This window comes from Raphanus sativus, chromosome 6, assembly GCF_000801105.2.
Source record: "Raphanus sativus cultivar WK10039 chromosome 6, ASM80110v3, whole genome shotgun sequence".
NCBI lineage: Eukaryota > Viridiplantae > Streptophyta > Magnoliopsida > Brassicales > Brassicaceae > Raphanus > Raphanus sativus.
The window spans coordinates 31,871,545-31,890,267 of NC_079516.1; the positions used below are offsets into that span (position 1 = coordinate 31,871,545).

The following is an 18,723-nucleotide window of genomic DNA, read 5'->3' on the forward strand; positions in this document are numbered from 1 at the left end:
TGAGTGACAGAGTAAACACAACGAATCAACATTTAATCTCCATTTGTTTAATCTGTGTCGTGTAGGACAACGATTAAGAACCAACCATGTCAAGGAGTTATGTCGAGGGATTCCATAGGAGAACCAAACCATCTTTTCCCAGGGAACGGTCGATCGATGGCCTTTCAAGTAAGTGTAGATCTCTCCAGTATTATATCTCGCTCTCGGCTTTCCATCTACAATCCATTCATAGTAATCATCTGCATCTGAAAGTGCTACCGTCGACAAGTGAGCTTGAAGGGCTAACTGGTTTTCTGTTCTCGCAGGTGGGAGCTGCCAATGTCCACCAGTGAAAAGGGATGCCACTGTTGCAAACTTAGGGATACCTAGCCTGGAGGAGCTAGCATTCAGGAGTTCATAGAGTTTCTCTAGAGGCGACCAGTTATCAAACCAAAAGTTAGTTGTCTCACCATTTCCTAACCGGCGTCTTAGTAGTGGGTAAATGATCTCTCGAGCCTTGATCAACCATGAGAACGATGTGTTTGTGTTTATTGACCAGTAGTTTGATATTTCTCCTTTTAATATCACCTCTTTGAACCAGCAGACCCACACCGAATTAGGGCGGAAGAAGATCATCCAAACAAGCTTCAGTATGCAAGCAAGGTTCCAGCTATGGAGGTCATTCACACCAAGTCCTCCATGTTCTTTGGTAAGTATTACAGTCTCCCAACTCACTCTAGCAGTATGATTACCTTCAATGCTTCCATTCCACAAGAATTGACCACAGAGGGAGTTAATTCTATTGATGCACGCTTTTGGCAGGATAAAGCTGGAGCACCAAAATGTAGAGACACCTGAGATGACAGTCTTGATTAGAAGCAAACGTCCTGCAAAAGATAGCGCTTTAGCTGACCACAAACTGAGGCGCTGCTTGATCTGCTGTATGAGAGGCTCGCAATTCTGCAAATTAAGCTTCTTTGTACAAAGTGGAACCCCGAGATAATGCATTGGTAAGCTCCCACAAGGCATACCAGTAGATGCTTGGATAGTTTCTATTTCCTGCTGAGTGATTTCCGAAGCAAAGAAACTCGATTTTTGTAAATTGACCGCCAGGCCTGATCTCTTTTCAAACTCGTGCAGGATCTGGAGCACTCTCTGAACTGACTGTAAGGACCCATCAATAAAGATGAGAAGGTCGTCTGCAAATGAGAGATGAGTTAACTTTGTCTTGTGACACGAGTGATGGTAAGCTAAATTCCCTGATCTTGCTTCTTTATCCGACATCAATGACAAGTAGTTCATAGCAATAACAAATATACAGAGACAAGAGGTCTCCTTGCCTTAGCCCCCGTTTACCTTTAAAGAAACCACTCACCGTTCCATTATAACCTACCATAAATGTTGGTATGCAGATACAAGCTCTTAGCAGCCGGAGAAAAGGAGCAGGACGTTCTAAAATCTAAACTGTCCAAAGCTGCGAAGAGGAAATCCCACGAGAGGGTGTCGAAGGCCTTCGCTATGTCGACCTTGATGGTAATCCTTTTGCTCCTTCTGTTCTTATGATACACATTCACAAGTTCACTAGCCAAAACTGTATTTTTCATAAGTAATCTTCCCTCTACAAAAGCTGTTTGATTAGGCAGGATAAGTTGTTGTAGAATAGGCTTTAGTCTTCTCACCAGCAGCCTAGAAATGACCTTGTAAAGCGTGTTCAAACATGATATAGGGCGGTAGTCTGATATCTTAGATGCTCCCGTGAATTTTGGAACCAAAGATACTGTTGAGTTTGCGGTTTTTGGCAGGAAACCAGAATTGAAAAACTCATGTATCGAGCATATGTATTATGTGCCTAACAGTGACCAGAAAGCTTTAAAAAACCCTGAGGTTAGTCCATGGACTTTGTTGGGATTCAAAGAGAACATAAGCTTAGTAATCTCATCTACTGTTGGCATTAGGAGGATAGAATTGGACTGCTGTTGACTGCAAGTGAAAGTCGTGAGACTACGAAACCACTCAGCCGGAGAGTACCAGATGACTGGAAGTAGGACAGGTCCAAGAACAGCCTGGAAGTGCGAGATCACATGAGCACTCATTTCCAACGGATCCGTAATAGTGACACCCGAGAGTAGTAGGAAGGAGTGAATATCGTTGAAGCTAGCTCTTACTTGGCAAACACGGTGAAAGTAGGTAGTGTTCTGATCTCCTTCTCGAAGCCAAGTGATTCTTGATTTTTGTAGAAAGAACAATTCCTCAATTTGCCTCAAAAATTGCCATTTCAAATTCAGTTCACTTTCTTCTGCAAAAGTTTCAGGGGTTGGATCTGACAGAGCATGTACATGCGCAAGATGTAACAAACGGTAAGATTCACACACTCTCTGCTGAATATTTGAGTAATTTTCTTTATTCAGTGTTTTGAGACTCCGTTTTATATTTTTTAGCTTCCAATATAGACTCGCTAGGTTGGTAGACACGCTTCCGGCGAGCAACCAAGCATCCGTAACAACCTCCAAGAAACTCGGGTGTTTAGTTAGATAGTTTAGGAAACGGAAGGGTTGGGTTCCGGCTTTAGGGAGTTGGAAGACAAGGTCTATAAGGCATGGGTGTGATCCGATGGGGAAGGGAGAAGGAAAGTATCAGTAGCATTGGGAAAGCTGGTAAGACATTCACTGTTGATTAAGCACGTATCAAGTTTCTTTGCAATTGGAGATTCATCACATTTGTTTGTCCAGGTGTGAGGAGGCCCATAGTACCGAAGATCAAACAAAACCCATTTGAAGCAAACAGTCATGTAATTGGAACATTTGAGGGGCATGACGACTGTGACAAAAAGAGGAGTGCTCATGGGGATGGAGTATTTGATTGAGGTCACCGCCTATCATCCAAGGCCGAGTATCTAGAGCTTGAGCCGTGTGCAGATTCATCATCTCAACCCAAAGGTCAATCCGCTCTGCACTGAGATTCGATGCATAGATGGCTGAGTAGATGATAGGAGTACAGTTTGGTAGCACTAGCTCACATGTGATCATCTGTCTTGATTGTGCAATTACTGTAACTTTAACTGGGTCCCTCCAAATGAGAACAATCCTCCCATCTTCATCTGAATGGTGATTAGAAAGATAGTGCCAGTCTTTACATAGGGTAGACATCAAGCCGGGTATAGATAGTTCATTAATATGTGTTTCTAAAAGAACACCAAAAATAGGTCTATTACTATAAAGCCAATCCGAAAATATCCGATGTTTAGCTGGGTCATTTAAACCACGGAGGTTCAAAAAAAAAGAGTTTGACACTCATTAGGAAGAAAAAGAGGGTTTTCCAATAGACTGGAGTGTATCAACAAGGTTTAGAAGGGGCAAAAAAAGGTTCTTTGAAGGGGGGAGTAAAAAAAAGAGAGTTTTCAATATAAGTTAGGGTACTGACAGCAGGGAGGGGTGGGTTTGCGGATGGATTTGAGGACTGGTAAGTGATTTTTGGAGGAGCAGGAGGGGGGGGGGAGAAAGTGGGAGAGGAGCGGATTCTTTTTAAGGAAGGCTTAAGTGGCTTGTCAGAATGATTTTCAGTAGAGAGTTGGGAGATTTTAGTAGCTGGAGTAAAAGCATTTAAGGGTGTTTTAAAAGCAGAGGAGCTAGAAGGTAAAGAGATTGATTGGGCAGGGGAAGGGGAGATGGAGTTAGAGGTGGATGTTGGGGGGGGGGGGGGGGGTTCTTAGCTACATACTGTTTGTCTTTTACAGTACTCGCCGGAGTCCGTTTCAAAGTTTCTGATGCTTTCTGTTTTTGTTTGTTGCCAGGAACCTTAGCTGCAGGAGGAGGAGCTTTCGGCGGCGAGTAAAGCAAACAGTTTCGGATTACATGACCTAGCTCATGGCAATGAGAGCAAGTGGGAGGCAACCATGGATATTCCACAAGCACCTCTGCAACCTCACCACTCTGCCTTTCAAACTCAACCACACTAGGAAGCGGCTTGGTGAGATCAACCTCAACCTTGACATGAGACAAGGTAAGACTCACTAAATTTAGGGTGAAGTCATTGGTTTCTTTAGGATTCCCTATTAGACCAGCGACTAGGCTAAGACCTTGTTTGTAGCGCAGGTCAAGCGGAACTCCAGTAAGGTGAGCCCAAATTTTGATGGAGCTAAGAGGAGGAGTTGCAGAGGAGTGCACTGATGACCACTGAGCGGTATGAAACATAGAGCCACCCACATACCAAATATTTTTTTCCAGTATCTTTTGCCTCAAAAAATCACTCAGAATTCTAACCAGAACATAGCGTTGCATGGGGTTATTATGCATCTCAAGACATCTGTCATTTCTTCACATGTGACTGAGGACATTCTGGATTTGTTTAAAAGGAGGAGGACGACCATTGAAATAGCATATAATAAAATCTATATGGAGCTCAGCACCCTTCTGAAAAACCGAATCAGGTATGAGTACTTTGGACGACCAGTTTCTTATATAGTGACAGGTGCGAGCTTTTCAAGAGTTTTATCACTTCTTACTCGCAGAGTTTCTGCTAACGTTGGAGCAGGGGCCTGAGATGGAGGGTGGAGAGGAAGAGTAGCGGTTAGAGGAGCAGGGTTGGATGTGGAAAGGTTTACAGGAGGAGAAGGGGAAGGGAGGATGGGAAGGGAGGGATTACTAGGAGCAAGGTTTGAGGAAAGAGGGGAAGAGTTTTCATTTGGCTGGAGAAAGTTAAAAGTAGGAGTTGAGGGTTCAACAGTAGGTAAGGTAGGATGAGCTAAGTTAGTAACAGAGCAAATACTTGGTTTCTAAGGGAAGTGGATTAGAACTTACTGTAACAGGAACAGTAAGTAGTGATTCAATCTCAGCTAGAGAGCCAAACTGAATAATGGTTTCAGAGATGGCAGGAGCTGGAAAAGAGTCTAGAGCTGGAACCATAACAGTGTTAATAGAAGAGTTGGAGAGATGGGATCTGCAGACCTCAGATCGGGAGGGAGGAGGAATAGAAGCTAAGGGAGGGAACTGATGAGGGGAGAGAGGGGAGGCAGAATCAGGAGGGTCAAGAGGGGGAGAAAGAGGAGAACATTTCCAGAGGTTGAAGACGATAGTTGCACGGCGGAAACACGATCAGGAAGCGCCCAGCAGGATTGCATTAAGAAGCGTGTCAAAGAGAAGCTAACTTTTCTAACCAGATGCCTCTACTTTAGTTTGTTTGCTACTTAAGCGTGTTAGGAAGAAGCTGACTTCCCTTCCCTGTAAAATAGTTTACTTCCTCATATTTCTCTTAGTTACATACGAATCCTTTTTTGGTATATTGTCTTATCTGATTAGATTATTTATCACCTTTTTACATAATTGTAGGATAAACCGATAAACAAATCAAAAACTGAAACTTACTCTAATTTCAGTTTTCATCGAGCGTTAGGTGTATGTAATGATTAATGATTCCAACATAAAACACACCCAATGAAAGAAAGAAAGAAACACACAAACGAAAAGCAAGCACGTCGCAATAATTCAAGTCAACAATACGTCCATCTGTTTTAAACTTTGGCGTTGGAAAGTAAAAGAGAAGAGAGTGACAGAGAGACTTTAAGATATGCAACATACCAAAAACCAAACACATCCTTTTTTTTTTGTCTCTGTTAGGTTTGTCCTAATGCTCGTGTCGTATCAATGTGATGGTTTTTTGCTTTGTGCATGTGTTTTGGATATTTGGACATTCCATTCACAATCAAACTAAACAAAGTCAACAATTGTCACCATTATCACATTTATCTTTTTTTTTGTAACTGTATCACATTTATCTTAAAGTAAATCTTAATGATATGAGTGCGATTAGTGCAACTGTAATTTCCCAACTCTGGTCCAACAAATTAAATTTAGATCATCAAAGCTCTAAAGTATTTCTTAAGTAGCAAATAGAAAATTTAGATCTATCACATCACTTCAGTTATTTTAGCACCCCGTTGTACCGTACTGTGAAAGTTCATACATATAATAATATACTATTTTAAAACGATTTCTTTAATGTTTCTTATGGTAAGTGGGGAAATCATTTAAAATCTAATAAATAATTTATTAAATAAAATCTTACATGTCTTCGCAACTTTATAAATATGAAAGTCTCTTTGTTTTTTTGTCACGTTGATCCCAGTTGCGACATACCCATATGAAATTTGAAATGTAAAAAATATACTCAATTAATTATATCCAACTACAAATTGAACAAAAATGCCTTAATAAATGATTGATAGTTATGGGACGCCTCTATGTGGGTCATGCTACCATCAACTCTCACGTTTTAAATCTGGCCGTTCGATTTCTTAACGACTCCCTAAAGACATCTTTAAAATACTTTTTTTTTTATATTTATTTTTCTTTTTCAAAAAAAAAGACTTTTTTATTCTTGAGTTTGTAAAATTCTATGTTTGAAGTTTTAAGGTTTTCTCCAAACTCAAAATTTCAAATTTAACTTCAAAATTATTCTTATTTTACTTTATGATTTTTGTATTTATCATAATTAATATAAATCCATAAAACTTTTTTATGAATAACTAACACATATATAAAAATATTACAGAAATATTAATTAATAAAATCTTACACTATAAAATAAAATTATAAATAAAAATGCATAATTAAATATTAAACTACAAACAAAATATCACATTATTTCATAAAATTATTGTCATAATAATTTTATGAAATAATGTGGTATTTTGTTTGTAGTTTAATATTTAATTACGCATTTTATTTATAATTTTATTTTAAAACTAGAATTAGACAACAAGAATATTACAGAAGAAACTTAATAATTTTTTAAAAAGGGTACATGAAGACATAATTATTATACAATGTGGTATTTTGTTTGTATTTTAATATTTGATTATGTATAATAATTATTTCTTCATGTACCCTTTTAAAAAAGTTTTTTATTAAGTTTTTTTGTAATGTTCTTGTTGTCCAATTACAGTTTTAAAATAATATATATTTTATTTTTAAAAAATTGTTTAATTTTATGTGTAAAACTTGAATTTATAAAAACAAATATGAAACAATTATGAAATACAAAAACTTTAAGGATTAAAATGATAGATAAAAATAATAATTAAGAATCATAAATGTATTATTTAATTAATTATAAGGATCAAATTGCAAATAAAAAATAAAACTTCAAATTTGAACTTTTTTATTAGAACAAAAAACTCTATATTTAAAGTTATAGAGTTTCTTTTGGAGATACTTTAAGTGGACAGACTTTGATTGGGTCAGGTTATTTGGTTTAAAATTGAATTTATGTTTAGTTACCAATTGACCCCATAAATAAGTTTAAAAATTAATTACACCTAGTTACGTAGTTTCCACAATATAATGATTTATTTCGTACATGTCTTATTTATTTATTAACATAAATAACACATGAAAAGTAGTATTATGAAAATGGTATTTTTTGACAATTTCCCAATAATAAATGAAGTTGGTGATATTATTAACATATTTTGATACTTCAAATGTTTTTCCACCATATTAAGCCATACTTGGTGTGGCTGGCAAATATTTTTTTTTGCTATTTTCACTTCTATATGCTATAACAGAGAAAACAAAATCCTCATTCTCATCTCTATTTTTTCCTCTAAGATAGAGATTGCTATTTTTTGATATTTTAGGCAATTTCCCATATTTTTTTCTTTAAAGCTAGAGACAAAAATAGCATTCTCTTTTTTTTTTTTTTGTCATCAAACATACAGACTCATATTGACTCTGTACACCAAACTGGTAGTTCGGCATCTATGTGAATGACAAAAGACGATTGTTGTCTGGCACTGCGTGCTAAACGATCCGCCCTTGAATTTGCCGTCCTTGGTACATAGATGAGCTGTGAGCTATGGAAACTACTTTGTAAGCTTCTGATATCCTCCAGATAACTTGCGAACGCCGGCCACTCTTCTGGTTCCGAAACCATCTTCACCAACTGAGAACAATCCGTTGTAAATGTAACCTGAAACTGACGTAAATTCCTCATACATTCCATTGCCCAAATCAATGCTTCCACCTCCGAGTGAAGGGGAGATATACTTGCCCGAACATTTCGTGCCCCCATTAATCCCTCATATCCTTCCAGAGTACTGTACCATCCTTGTCCCGAAAAAGAGTCTTTATCCTTCCACGAACCATCTGTGAAGCACCATCTCCCTGAAATTGAAGGAGGCTGATATGCTTGAGGTGGTATAGTGTGTCGGATAGTCAACTCTTGGGCCGCAGCCCACATAGTAGCCTCCGTTTCAGCCAGCTTTAGTGTATCCATGGCATCAACATCCAGATTACTAAAGACCTTACTGTTCCTTGCTTTCCAAATATACCATAGGATCCATGCAAATTGATGATCAGTCATCTTGGGTAAAACTCTCCAGAATAAATGATCCATGTTATTATACAATGATTCCGAGGGGAAAACATGTGGATGTGTTGGTATAGTTGATAATGCCCATATTTGCCGTGCTGGAGGACATTCAAAAAATACATGATTCAAAGATTCCTCTGTACTCCCACATCTGTCACAAATAGTGTCCCCTTGCATTCCTCGGGCTTTTAAATTCTTTTTAACCGCAACACACCCTGATACAATCTGCCAAAGAAAGTGTTTTATCTTTGGTGGACACTTAACCTGCCAACAAAAGGCTTTTAAAGAATCTACCGTTGGTCCATAGAAAGCTAGTTTATTTTCTTTGTCGGGATAAACCATTTCCACCTCATATCCTGATTTAACCGTATATTTTCCATTTTTGGTAAAATGCCAGCCATCCTTGTCTTTTATACAAAACTTACTGAGAGGTATACTTTCAATAATTTTTGCATCCAATGGATCCACCAAGGCCCTAATGGCTTGTGAGTTCCAAGTCCTAGAACCTGGAATAATGAGAGATTCAACCGTAAGTTCCGGAAATAAATCGTGATGGTTTTTGTTTGCAGGTCTCGGGCGAGTGGTTGGGAGCCAAGGGTCATTCCATACTGAAATAGATGAACCTGTTTCCACCCTTTTAATTAGTCCTTTGCTAACCAGAGATCGAGCAGATACGATACTCTCCCATCCATATGATGGAGAGTAAGAACGGATTGGTTCCAGGGGTGAAGCGTTCCTGAAATACCGACCCTTGAATACTCGAGCAAATAGAGTATCCGGTTTATCTATGAGACGCCAAAGTTGTTTTCCAAGCATTGCCGTATTGAAATTCAAGATATCCTTAAAACCCAAACCACCCTCCTCTTTAGGAAGGCAAACCTTATCCCATGATTTCCAGTGCATGCCTTTCGTGCTTTCTCCCGGACTCCACCAAAATTTCGCAACCGTACTCGTAAGCTTCTTTATAGTAGTTTTTGGTAATCGATAACAGGACATTACATGGTTCGGTAAAGCCGTAACCACCGATTTAATAACCACTTCCTTCCCTCCTTTAGTAAAGTACCTAAATGTCCACCCATTAATTCTTGTATCTAATCGGGTTTGGACAATCCAAAGACTTGTACCTTAGATCCACTTAGATTTTCTGGTAATCCCAGATATGACCCCATACCTCCGATATTCTGGATCCCCAATATCGTTTCTTCTTCAAAATAATCCTCTAACTTTTAAACTTTATAGTTATAGCCACAACAATTTTTATAAAGATATAACCACACATTTTATTTACATAATAGTATTTTTAAAAAAATATTTCCAAAAAAATCAGAATTTTATGAAAATCTTGTAAAATTTAAAAATAAACAGGGTTAGTTTTCAACTTTCATAAATAAAAAATATTTTCTGTAAAATTAAAATAGAATCTTTTGAAAATATTTTTTTATAAAAGCAAAAACGAATGAATACATTGGAGAGAAGCACATCTATATTATAGAGTCACTCCATTTTAGAGATAAAAATATTTCATCTTGTAAAAGTTAAAAAATAAACAGGGTTAGTTTTCAATTTTCATGAATAAAAAAATATTTACTGTAAAACTAATATAGAATCTTTTGAAAAAAAAATTTATGAAAGCAAAAAGAATTGAATACATTGGAGAGAAATACATCTATATTTTTTTTGTAACCGAAAAATTTAGATCATTTCTCAATTTGTGCGTGTCATCCTTGCGCAGGGACCATGCTAATCTTCTCTGTATCGTTCCAATTTTATCGGATATCTCCGAAAGAACTACATCTATATTATAGAGTTACTTTATTTTAAAAATAAAAATATATGAATACATTGGAAATGGTCTTAAGAGAAAGAACAATCCACATTAAAACAACGGGTTTGCTGGATCATATTGCATCTTATCTTATGATCTACTATCAAGCTAAGTCTAATACTTTCTTGGCTTAATCTCCATATTATTATTTATACAGTATTTGTAGGTAATATAGTGTGTACATGTTACTATCACTAGAAAAAAAAACGAAACTACTTGGTTTCATTTAAATGGATAGGAGACAAGTATAAGTATTAAGTATATATGTCTATTGGTAGTTATCTACTCTGTGATTATGACATGTAAAAACTCAAATAAATGATGAGACACATCTAAAGCAGTTATATAGCAACACGTAAAATCGTAACAAGACTTGATAGTATCCGGTTTAGTTATATGACTAGTCCGAAGATTGCACGAAAACTACATGTCGATGCCATTAGTAGTCACAAATGTTCTTTAGTTATGTTTTTGAACATTTTTTCTTTGTTAAACTTATTTTCAACTTTTGGGTTGTATTACTACAACTAAAAATGTTATATATCTCGGTCCTCTTCACAAATATCGTCTATATGCATAAACTTTGCAACTATGTTCACCTAACTGAATAATGGATTGATGAAAACAATGACCTTTAAATTTAAAGGTTCCGATATAGTGCTAAAATCAGTGGATAAAATCAGTGGTTGAAAACTTAATTAAGTTTACCAATTATTGTACAATACTCTATCCGTTTCAAATTAACCATATTTTTGGTTTTTCATATTTATTAATAAAACGCATTAAAATTTAGTATTAAATGTATAGGTTTTGTTATTAATTTTTTTTCATAATTTTTAACCAATCAAAATTTAGTAAATATGATTAATTTTTTAAAGTTTACATTGAAAAGACAAAAAAATATTTTTTCTAAAACGTGGACTAATTCGAAACCGAGGGAATACCGTGTAAGAAAGTAGGGTGAAGAATAAGTAAAATAATGCAAAGTAGGTCAACATTGTGCACGGGAAAAGGAAGTACATAGTGTTGGGCGAAAAACTCGATAAAGGTCCATAGAATCATGGAGGGTGATCCCATGTGATTATCCTTCCAACCTAATTTCACTTTATATTTAAATAGGTGTATCAACTAATCACTCTTTATTAGCTATAAATAACCATTTATTTTGATATATACTGGTATAGATCATCCATATTTTCACGTTTTTCTGCCAGTTATCTTACTTGTATTTTTTCACATTTTAATGGGAATCTCAACTTACATATTGGTGTATGTATATATAACAAGTATTTCCTCTGTTTCATAATAAATATTGTTTAAAGTTTTTGTACACAGACTAAAAAAGAATTAAATTTTCTGTTTTAACTTTATTTTACACATGACTTTGTTTGATTTTATAAATTAATTAGTTAAGATTAAGAGTAAAAATTAGAAAAAACATTTTATATTTGTTTTGAAAATGTAAAACGATATTTATAATGAAACAAAATTTTAAAAGTAAAACGATACTTAATATCAAACAAAGAGAATATTATTTATTTAAAAATATCTAAAATTTTGGAAACACAACCAATAATATGTCATCTGAGATATTATTGGTTAGGTTTCTAAGAATTTTAAGATATTTACCTATTTATTTGTAATATTTGTATTTTCTAATATTTTGAGAACTTTTGATTAGATACCATCAAGAAGGATGTTCATAAGATAAAATATATAGAGTAGAAACATGATTAGGATTACTGAAATTTTGAGCCATGCTTGATTTGGCAAGTGGAAGTCTTTTTAACTGTTTCTTCATTAAATTTGTCCATACATTTGCTGTTTGGATGTCACACCAGGCAATGTCATGTCTCAATCTATCGTCATGCTTTCATATAATTCCATAAAAGAAAAAATATATTCGGGACCAGAAAGAAGAAAGAAGACCATATATTTAGTTATAAAAGTGTATCGATGTGCGCATAAACATTCAAAATATGACATTCAAATCAGTTATCTGATTGCCGTTCAAAAAAAAAGAATCAATTATATGATTTTCAATTTTTTTTTAAAGAACTTAACAAGAATTAAACTCTCAAAACTGGAATGGATATCGACCTATGCATACCATAACCGTACCCACATCTCATCTTAGCTAGGCATTGTAATGTCAATTTCAATATTATTATATGATCACGTTTATGGTTTTCTAGACCATAATAATGTAAACCGAACTAAATCTAAACCAAACCGAATTGAACCGAACCGAATTAAACCCAAACCGAACCCAAACCAAAGATACTTTGGTTTTAATTGGTTTGAGTTTTATAAAACCCAAATTATCCAAACCAAACCGAACCCAAACCGAACCCAAACCGAACCCGAAATTAAACCGAAATGCCCAACCCTACTTTAAAGGGGGTGATTTAAAAATATAAAACGGTGCGTATTGGTTCAGTCCACTCCCCACTCCCGCGATCTCGCTCCGTATAAGAAAAAGAGTTTTTTTACTTAATTTTCAAGGCTACTTACATTAATCCACCGTTAATTAGGAGTTGTCGGCACTTATGGAATTATTAAAATTAAGATTAAAATTAAAATAAATCAACGTTTTCTATCTTAATTCGTAAACAAAAATGGAGTGGAAGAAGTGTTTGTTTTGTTTGACCAAATCAAAGAGTGATCCATTCAATGAAAATAATACGACCAGTCCATTTACATAAATATATTCTCTACAAATGGTATTAAACTTTCAGCTAAATTAACAATTTGTTCATAATTATTTAGTTTTGAAATTCAGTGATGACTTTTTATAAATAGATTAATGAGAGTGCATCTACAAAATAATAATAATGTAGAGAAATAAACAAGAAAGTAGAAAATTATTGTTATCGTTAATCGTTGAAGTTAATTGGAGATCATAGGGAAAGAGAAGAAGTATTCAAAAAAGAAAAGAAGTATTCAAAAAAGAAAAGAGAAGACGAAGCAGACGAGGAAGAAGCAACAAGGAAAGATCCTTGCACTCGTTCAGATTCCTGCTGTGTGTGTGTGTGAGCAAGAAAGAACAAGAGAGAGAGAGAGAGCTGCTTCTTTTGTCGTGACTTGATCTGCCATTGACGTCAAGTTCTCAGCTTCTTGCTGAACAGCCGGTTTTGTCTCTCTCTACACGGTAATTCCCAGATTTAGCTGTCTTCTCCGACCAAGATCTCTCTAGTTTCATTAGTCCCTTATGTTGTAGTTGACTTGTTGCTGGGGTTTGAAGATCTTTACTTTTCTTTTTTTCTTAACTCATTGCTCGAATCCTTCTCTGTCGGAATTTCCATAGATTCATCGAATCCTTGTAATAAAAAAAAATGCGTTTGGATTTATAAGTTCCATTTTTTTTTATTTTCCTTTTCCGAGTCTCTTGGCAGATTTGAAATCCAAAATGTTAATCTGATTCAATTTCGTCCGTTAGATCTGACCAATTTTTATTTTTTTCCCCCTTTCATAAATATAAATATTTTCGTTCAAAGATAGAAACTTTAATCTAATTCTTGTATTTTTTTTTTAAGTACAGACCAATCTGAGCACAATTCAGATTCTTGATGAAGAAGAAGAGTTGTTGATAAAAGTTTTGTTGTTTGAGGGATATGGCAAGAGGTAGAAGAAGGTCAAAGCTGAGACTAAGCAACATATACACATTTGGATGTCTAAGGCCAAGCGCAGACGAAGGTCAAGATCCACACCCCATCCAAGGTCCAGGTTTTAGCAGAACTGTACACTGTAACCAGCCTCATATGCACAAGAAGAAGCCTCTGAGGTACCGTTCTAACTACGTCTCCACCACTAGGTACAACCTGATCACTTTCTTTCCCAAATCCCTCTACGAACAGTTTCACCGCGCTGCCAATTTCTACTTCTTGGTAGCTGCCATCCTCTCCGTGTTTCCTCTCTCCCCGTTCAACAAATGGAGCATGATTGCTCCACTGGTGTTCGTCGTGGGGCTTAGTATGTTGAAAGAGGCGCTCGAGGACTGGAGTAGGTTTATGCAAGACGTTAAGATCAATGCCAGGAAAGCTTTGGTTCATAAGCGTGACGGCGAGTTTCGTCGCAAGAAGTGGAAGAAGATCAGTGTTGGGGACATTGTTAAAGTGGAGAAGGACGGTTTCTTCCCTGCTGACTTGCTCTTGTTGTCGTCGAGTTATGAGGATGGGATTTGCTATGTGGAGACTATGAATTTAGATGGGGAGACGAACTTGAAAGTGAAGAGGTCCTTGGAGGTGACATTGTCTCTGGATGATGATGAATCTTTTAAAGACTTCACTGGGACTATAAGATGCGAGGATCCCAACCCGAGTCTTTACACATTTGTTGGCAATCTTGAGTATGACAGGCAGATATTCCCTTTGGATCCGAGTCAGATTCTGTTGAGAGATTCAAAGCTTAGGAACACACCTTACGTTTACGGAGTGGTGGTGTTCACAGGGCATGATACTAAAGTGATGCAGAACTCAACAAGCTCGCCTTCAAAAAGGAGCAGAATCGAAAAGACAATGGACTATATCATCTACACGCTTCTCGTCCTACTTATATTGATCTCTTGCATAAGTTCATCAGGTTTTGCTTGGGAGACAAAGTTCCACATGCCGAAGATGTGGTACTTAAGACCTGATGAGCCTGAGAATTTAACCAATCCTAGCAATCCTGTGTACGCTGGAGTTGTGCATCTGATCACTGCTCTGTTGCTTTACGGATATTTGATACCGATCTCGCTTTACGTCTCCATTGAGGTTGTGAAAGTCTTGCAAGCGACGTTCATCAATAAAGATTTGCATATGTATGACAGTGAGAGTGGGGTTCCAGCACATGCACGCACATCGAATCTGAACGAAGAGCTAGGACAGGTTGACACTATCCTTTCTGATAAAACTGGAACTTTGACTTGTAATCAGATGGATTTTCTGAAATGCTCAATCGCTGGCACTTCCTATGGAGTGCGTTCCAGCGAGGTGGAAGTTGCTGCTGCACAGCAAATGGCTGTTGATCTTGACGATCACAGTAGGGCAACTACTCCAAGGATGAGTGTTCAAGAGATTGAGGTAGAGAGTAGCAGTAGTAATCATGAGGGTGAGGTGATGACTCCTAGAGTCCCTATAAAAGGGTTTGGTTTTGAGGATGTTCGGCTGATGAATGGGAACTGGCTGAGGGAGCCACATGCTAATGACGTTTTGCTCTTCTTTCGGATATTAGCTATTTGTCACACAGCTATTCCCGAGCTTAACGAGGAGACTGGCAAGTACACGTATGAGGCAGAGTCACCAGATGAAGCTTCTTTTCTTACTGCTGCGAGTGAGTTTGGTTTTGAGTTCTTTAAGAGAACCCAATCAAGTGTTTATGTTCATGAAAGGTTATCTTCTTCAGGGCAAACCATTGAAAGGTGAGAATTTTATCTTTAGTTTCTTTGATTATTGGTTTTTTAAGCACACATCCTGAACATGTATTAGAAACAATGCAGGGAGTATAAAATTCTGAATCTGTTGGATTTCACTAGCAAAAGGAAGAGGATGTCAGTAGTTGTACGTGACGAGGAAGGGCAGATTCTTCTGCTATGCAAAGGAGCTGACAGGTTTGATGAAATACTTCAAAAAAAAAAAAAATACATTCCGTTTGTGTTGTCATATAAATTTTCAAGCAGTTCTTATAAAATGTTTGCAGTATCATTTTTGAACGACTGGCTAAGAATGGGAAAACATACTTGGGACCTACCACTAAGCATTTAAATGAGTATGGAGAAGCTGGACTTCGTACTCTTGCCCTTTCATACAGAAAGCTTGACGAGGAAGAATATTCAGCTTGGAACGCTGAGTTTCACAAGGCTAAAACTTCTATAGGATCTGACAGAGATGAGTTGCTTGAGAAGATTTCAGATATGATCGAAAAGGACCTTATTCTTGTAGGTGCAACTGCTGTGGAGGATAAACTCCAGAAAGGGGTATATGATGCATATATCAGACAAGACACCTTTAATTCTTCATCTCCTTCATCTTGTTTATGTAAAACTGAGTTTCTTTTTTGTCTTTAGGTCCCCCAATGCATAGACAAACTTGCCCAAGCTGGCCTCAAATTGTGGGTTTTAACCGGGGATAAGATGGAAACAGCAATCAACATCGGGTTAGAACGACTACTACCATATATATTGAAGTGGATTCATTTATGTTTGAAGTTGTTTGACCAACTTACTCTTTTGTTTTGAGCTGCAGATATTCATGTAGTTTACTTAGGCAAGGCATGAAACAGATATGTATAACTGTGATGAACTCAGAGGGAGGATCCCAAGATTCAAAGGTATGGTGGGGATAAGATGATTTCACATGAGAAACCCCCTATTGTAGAGTAATATCTCTAAGATATGTTTGTTGATGCAATCAGGCTGTGAAGGAGAATATCTTGAACCAGCTCACAAAAGCTGTACAAATGGTGAAGCTAGAGAAAGATCCACATGCTGCATTTGCTTTGATCATTGACGGGAAAACTCTAACGTATGCGTTGGAGGATGATATGAAGTTTCAGTTTCTTGCTTTGGCTGTTGATTGTGCGTCAGTCATATGCTGTCGTGTGTCTCCCAAGCAGAAAGCTCTGGTATTTAATTTCCACTCTTCTTCTATCTGAACATGTCGGCTTCATGTGTTCCCTTTTTTTGCATCTAATTTTTGTTTATTCCGATACAAGGTAACAAGGTTAGTTAAAGAGGGAACTGGGAAAACTACATTGGCAATAGGTGATGGTGCAAATGATGTTGGAATGATTCAAGAAGCTGACATTGGTGTTGGCATTAGTGGAGTCGAAGGAATGCAGGTTAGTTAATTTGATTTTTCTTTTAATTTTTAATAGAATGTCCCAACTTGTAGCAATTGTCTGATTATCAATTGCTCTGGCAGGCTGTTATGGCAAGCGATTTTTCTATTGCCCAGTTCAGGTTTCTGGAAAGGTTACTCGTTGTTCACGGACACTGGTGCTATAAAAGAATAGCTCAGATGGTAATATATGTTTACAAGATGTCCTATTCTACTCTTCTTTGGTTTCTAACTTACATTGTTCTGCATCCAGATATGTTATTTCTTCTACAAAAACATAGCGTTTGGTCTCACACTCTTCTATTTTGAGGCATTCACTGGGTTTTCTGGGCAATCAGTGTATAATGACTACTACCTATTACTCTTCAACGTTGTCCTTACCTCATTGCCAGTGATTGCCCTTGGAGTCTTTGAGCAAGATGTTTCCTCTGAGATCTGCTTACAGGTAAGGTTTAATTTTTTATTTTTTTTAATCTGCTGTGGGAATCTGAATCTCTCACTCACCACAAGAAACTCTTTCTCTGTTCTGCAGTTTCCTGCGTTATACCAACAAGGGAAGAAGAATCTCTTCTTTGATTGGTATAGAATACTTGGCTGGATGGGAAATGGCGTCTACTCCTCTCTTGCAATATTCTTCCTCAACATAGGAGTCATTTATGAGCAAGCTTTCAGAGTCAGTGGTCAAACCGCTGACATGGATGCTGTTGGTACTACCATGTTTACTTGCATCATCTGGGCTGTGAATGTGCAAATCGCTTTAACGATGAGCCACTTCACTTGGATCCAACACGTCTTGATCTGGGGAAGCATTGGTTTGTGGTATCTCTTTGTAGCGCTCTATGGAATGATGCCTCCAAGTCTTTCAGGCAACATTTATAGAATTCTGGCTGAGATTCTTGCCCCTGCTCCCATATATTGGATATCCACATTTTTGGTCACAGTGACCACAGTTCTACCTTACTTCGCCCACATATCCTTCCAGAGATTCTTGAATCCGATGGATCATCACATCATTCAAGAGATCAAATACTACAAGAGAGACTTGGAGGATAGAAGGATGTGGACACGGGAGCGTAACAAAGCACGGGAGAAGACAAAGATCGGGTTCACAGCTAGAGTTGACGCCAAAATCAGACATCTACGTTCAAAACTCAACAAGAAACAGTCCAACTGTTCAGCTCAAGATACAATGTCCCCAAGATCAGTCTAGCTTCTGGGGCTTCCACAGCAAACCCTCATTTATTCCACAGTATCAGGTTCTTCCACCAAGGTGGGCGCTGGATTTTGATTCAGACTGGAGACAGCTCTTGATGCTCTTGTGTGTATGACATGGAAGAAACTAAAGGATTTTATATAGCTGACTGATGTTTGTAACTTTTTCTGAATCAGAATTATACATAGGTTTTTGTGTTGTGTGTATACTTAGGACAAGATTGCAACACCCAAAAAGGATGTTCTTTTTGTTCCACTCTCAAGTTCTTTCTCACTGTTCTGACAGCAAACCTAAAGGTTGTTTGTGACAGAAACACATCTTCCCAATGTTATTGCTGATTCAGACGATGTTTAGAAACAGTTGATAACAACCAAATGCAATCTTTTGATTGAATTATTAATAATGTTATTAACAGCTACTTGTTTTTTTCTGAAACATTTTTAAACACAAAACTGATAATGCCTAAGATGCAAACTCGCATGCTCTTGGTTCTCGGTTAGTTGTAAGCCTAAGACTGTTAA

The 18,723-nt window shown here is 37.0% G+C and overlaps 2 protein-coding genes and 1 non-coding gene across 4 annotated transcripts; 1 reads left to right on the forward strand and 2 right to left on the reverse strand.

Annotated features, from left to right (window-relative positions):
* Nucleotides 1-3,556: 3,556 nt before the first annotated feature.
* On the reverse strand, nucleotides 3,557-4,880 carry LOC108808404 (uncharacterized). The gene is made up of 4 exons (XM_018580558.2): nucleotides 4,776-4,880; nucleotides 4,481-4,663; nucleotides 3,697-4,151; nucleotides 3,557-3,563 (listed from the first exon to the last, which is right to left on the reverse strand). Exons 1-4 carry the CDS (start codon nucleotides 4,878-4,880, stop codon nucleotides 3,557-3,559), a joined length of 750 nt encoding a protein of 249 aa, XP_018436060.2.
* A 5,152-nt stretch (nucleotides 4,881-10,032) lies between these two features.
* On the reverse strand, nucleotides 10,033-10,136 carry LOC130497141 (U6 spliceosomal RNA). The gene has a single exon (XR_008936154.1). It is a non-coding gene; the product is annotated as a U6 spliceosomal RNA (small nuclear RNA).
* A 2,721-nt stretch (nucleotides 10,137-12,857) lies between these two features.
* Nucleotides 12,858-18,459, forward strand: LOC108811854 (probable phospholipid-transporting ATPase 4). Of its 2 annotated transcripts, none has more exons than XM_018583960.2 (11): nucleotides 12,858-13,322; nucleotides 13,713-15,572; nucleotides 15,651-15,761; nucleotides 15,851-16,127; nucleotides 16,218-16,306; nucleotides 16,396-16,480; nucleotides 16,574-16,774; nucleotides 16,865-16,990; nucleotides 17,074-17,172; nucleotides 17,243-17,434; nucleotides 17,522-18,459. In XM_018583960.2, exons 2-11 carry the CDS (start codon nucleotides 13,786-13,788, stop codon nucleotides 18,197-18,199), a joined length of 3,645 nt encoding a protein of 1,214 aa, XP_018439462.1. In that variant the 5' UTR covers nucleotides 12,858-13,322; nucleotides 13,713-13,785; the 3' UTR covers nucleotides 18,200-18,459. The 2 variants fall into 2 exon arrangements, with proteins under 2 accessions (XP_018439462.1, XP_018439461.1); XM_018583959.2 differs by having other exon boundaries at nucleotides 12,863-13,322; nucleotides 16,565-16,774.
* The last annotated feature ends 264 nt before the right edge of the window (nucleotides 18,460-18,723 follow it).

Coding starts and splice junctions, on each gene's coding strand:
- LOC108808404 (XM_018580558.2), bottom strand. CDS start 4,880: ATGGTTCCAGCTCTAGACTCTTTTCCAGCTCCTGCCATCTCTGAAACC. Junction 4,664..4,775: donor TACTTACTGTTCCTGTTACA/GTAAGTTCTAAT, acceptor AACTTTCTCCAG/CCAAATGAAAACTCTTCCCC. Junction 4,152..4,480: donor CGTTAGCAGAAACTCTGCGA/GTAAGAAGTGAT, acceptor CATACCGCTCAG/TGGTCATCAGTGCACTCCTC.
- LOC108811854 (XM_018583959.2), top strand. CDS start 13,786: ATGGCAAGAGGTAGAAGAAGGTCAAAGCTGAGACTAAGCAACATATAC. Junction 16,128..16,217: donor AGGATAAACTCCAGAAAGGG/GTATATGATGCA, acceptor TTTTGTCTTTAG/GTCCCCCAATGCATAGACAA. Junction 16,991..17,073: donor GTGGAGTCGAAGGAATGCAG/GTTAGTTAATTT, acceptor TTGCTCTGGCAG/GCTGTTATGGCAAGCGATTT.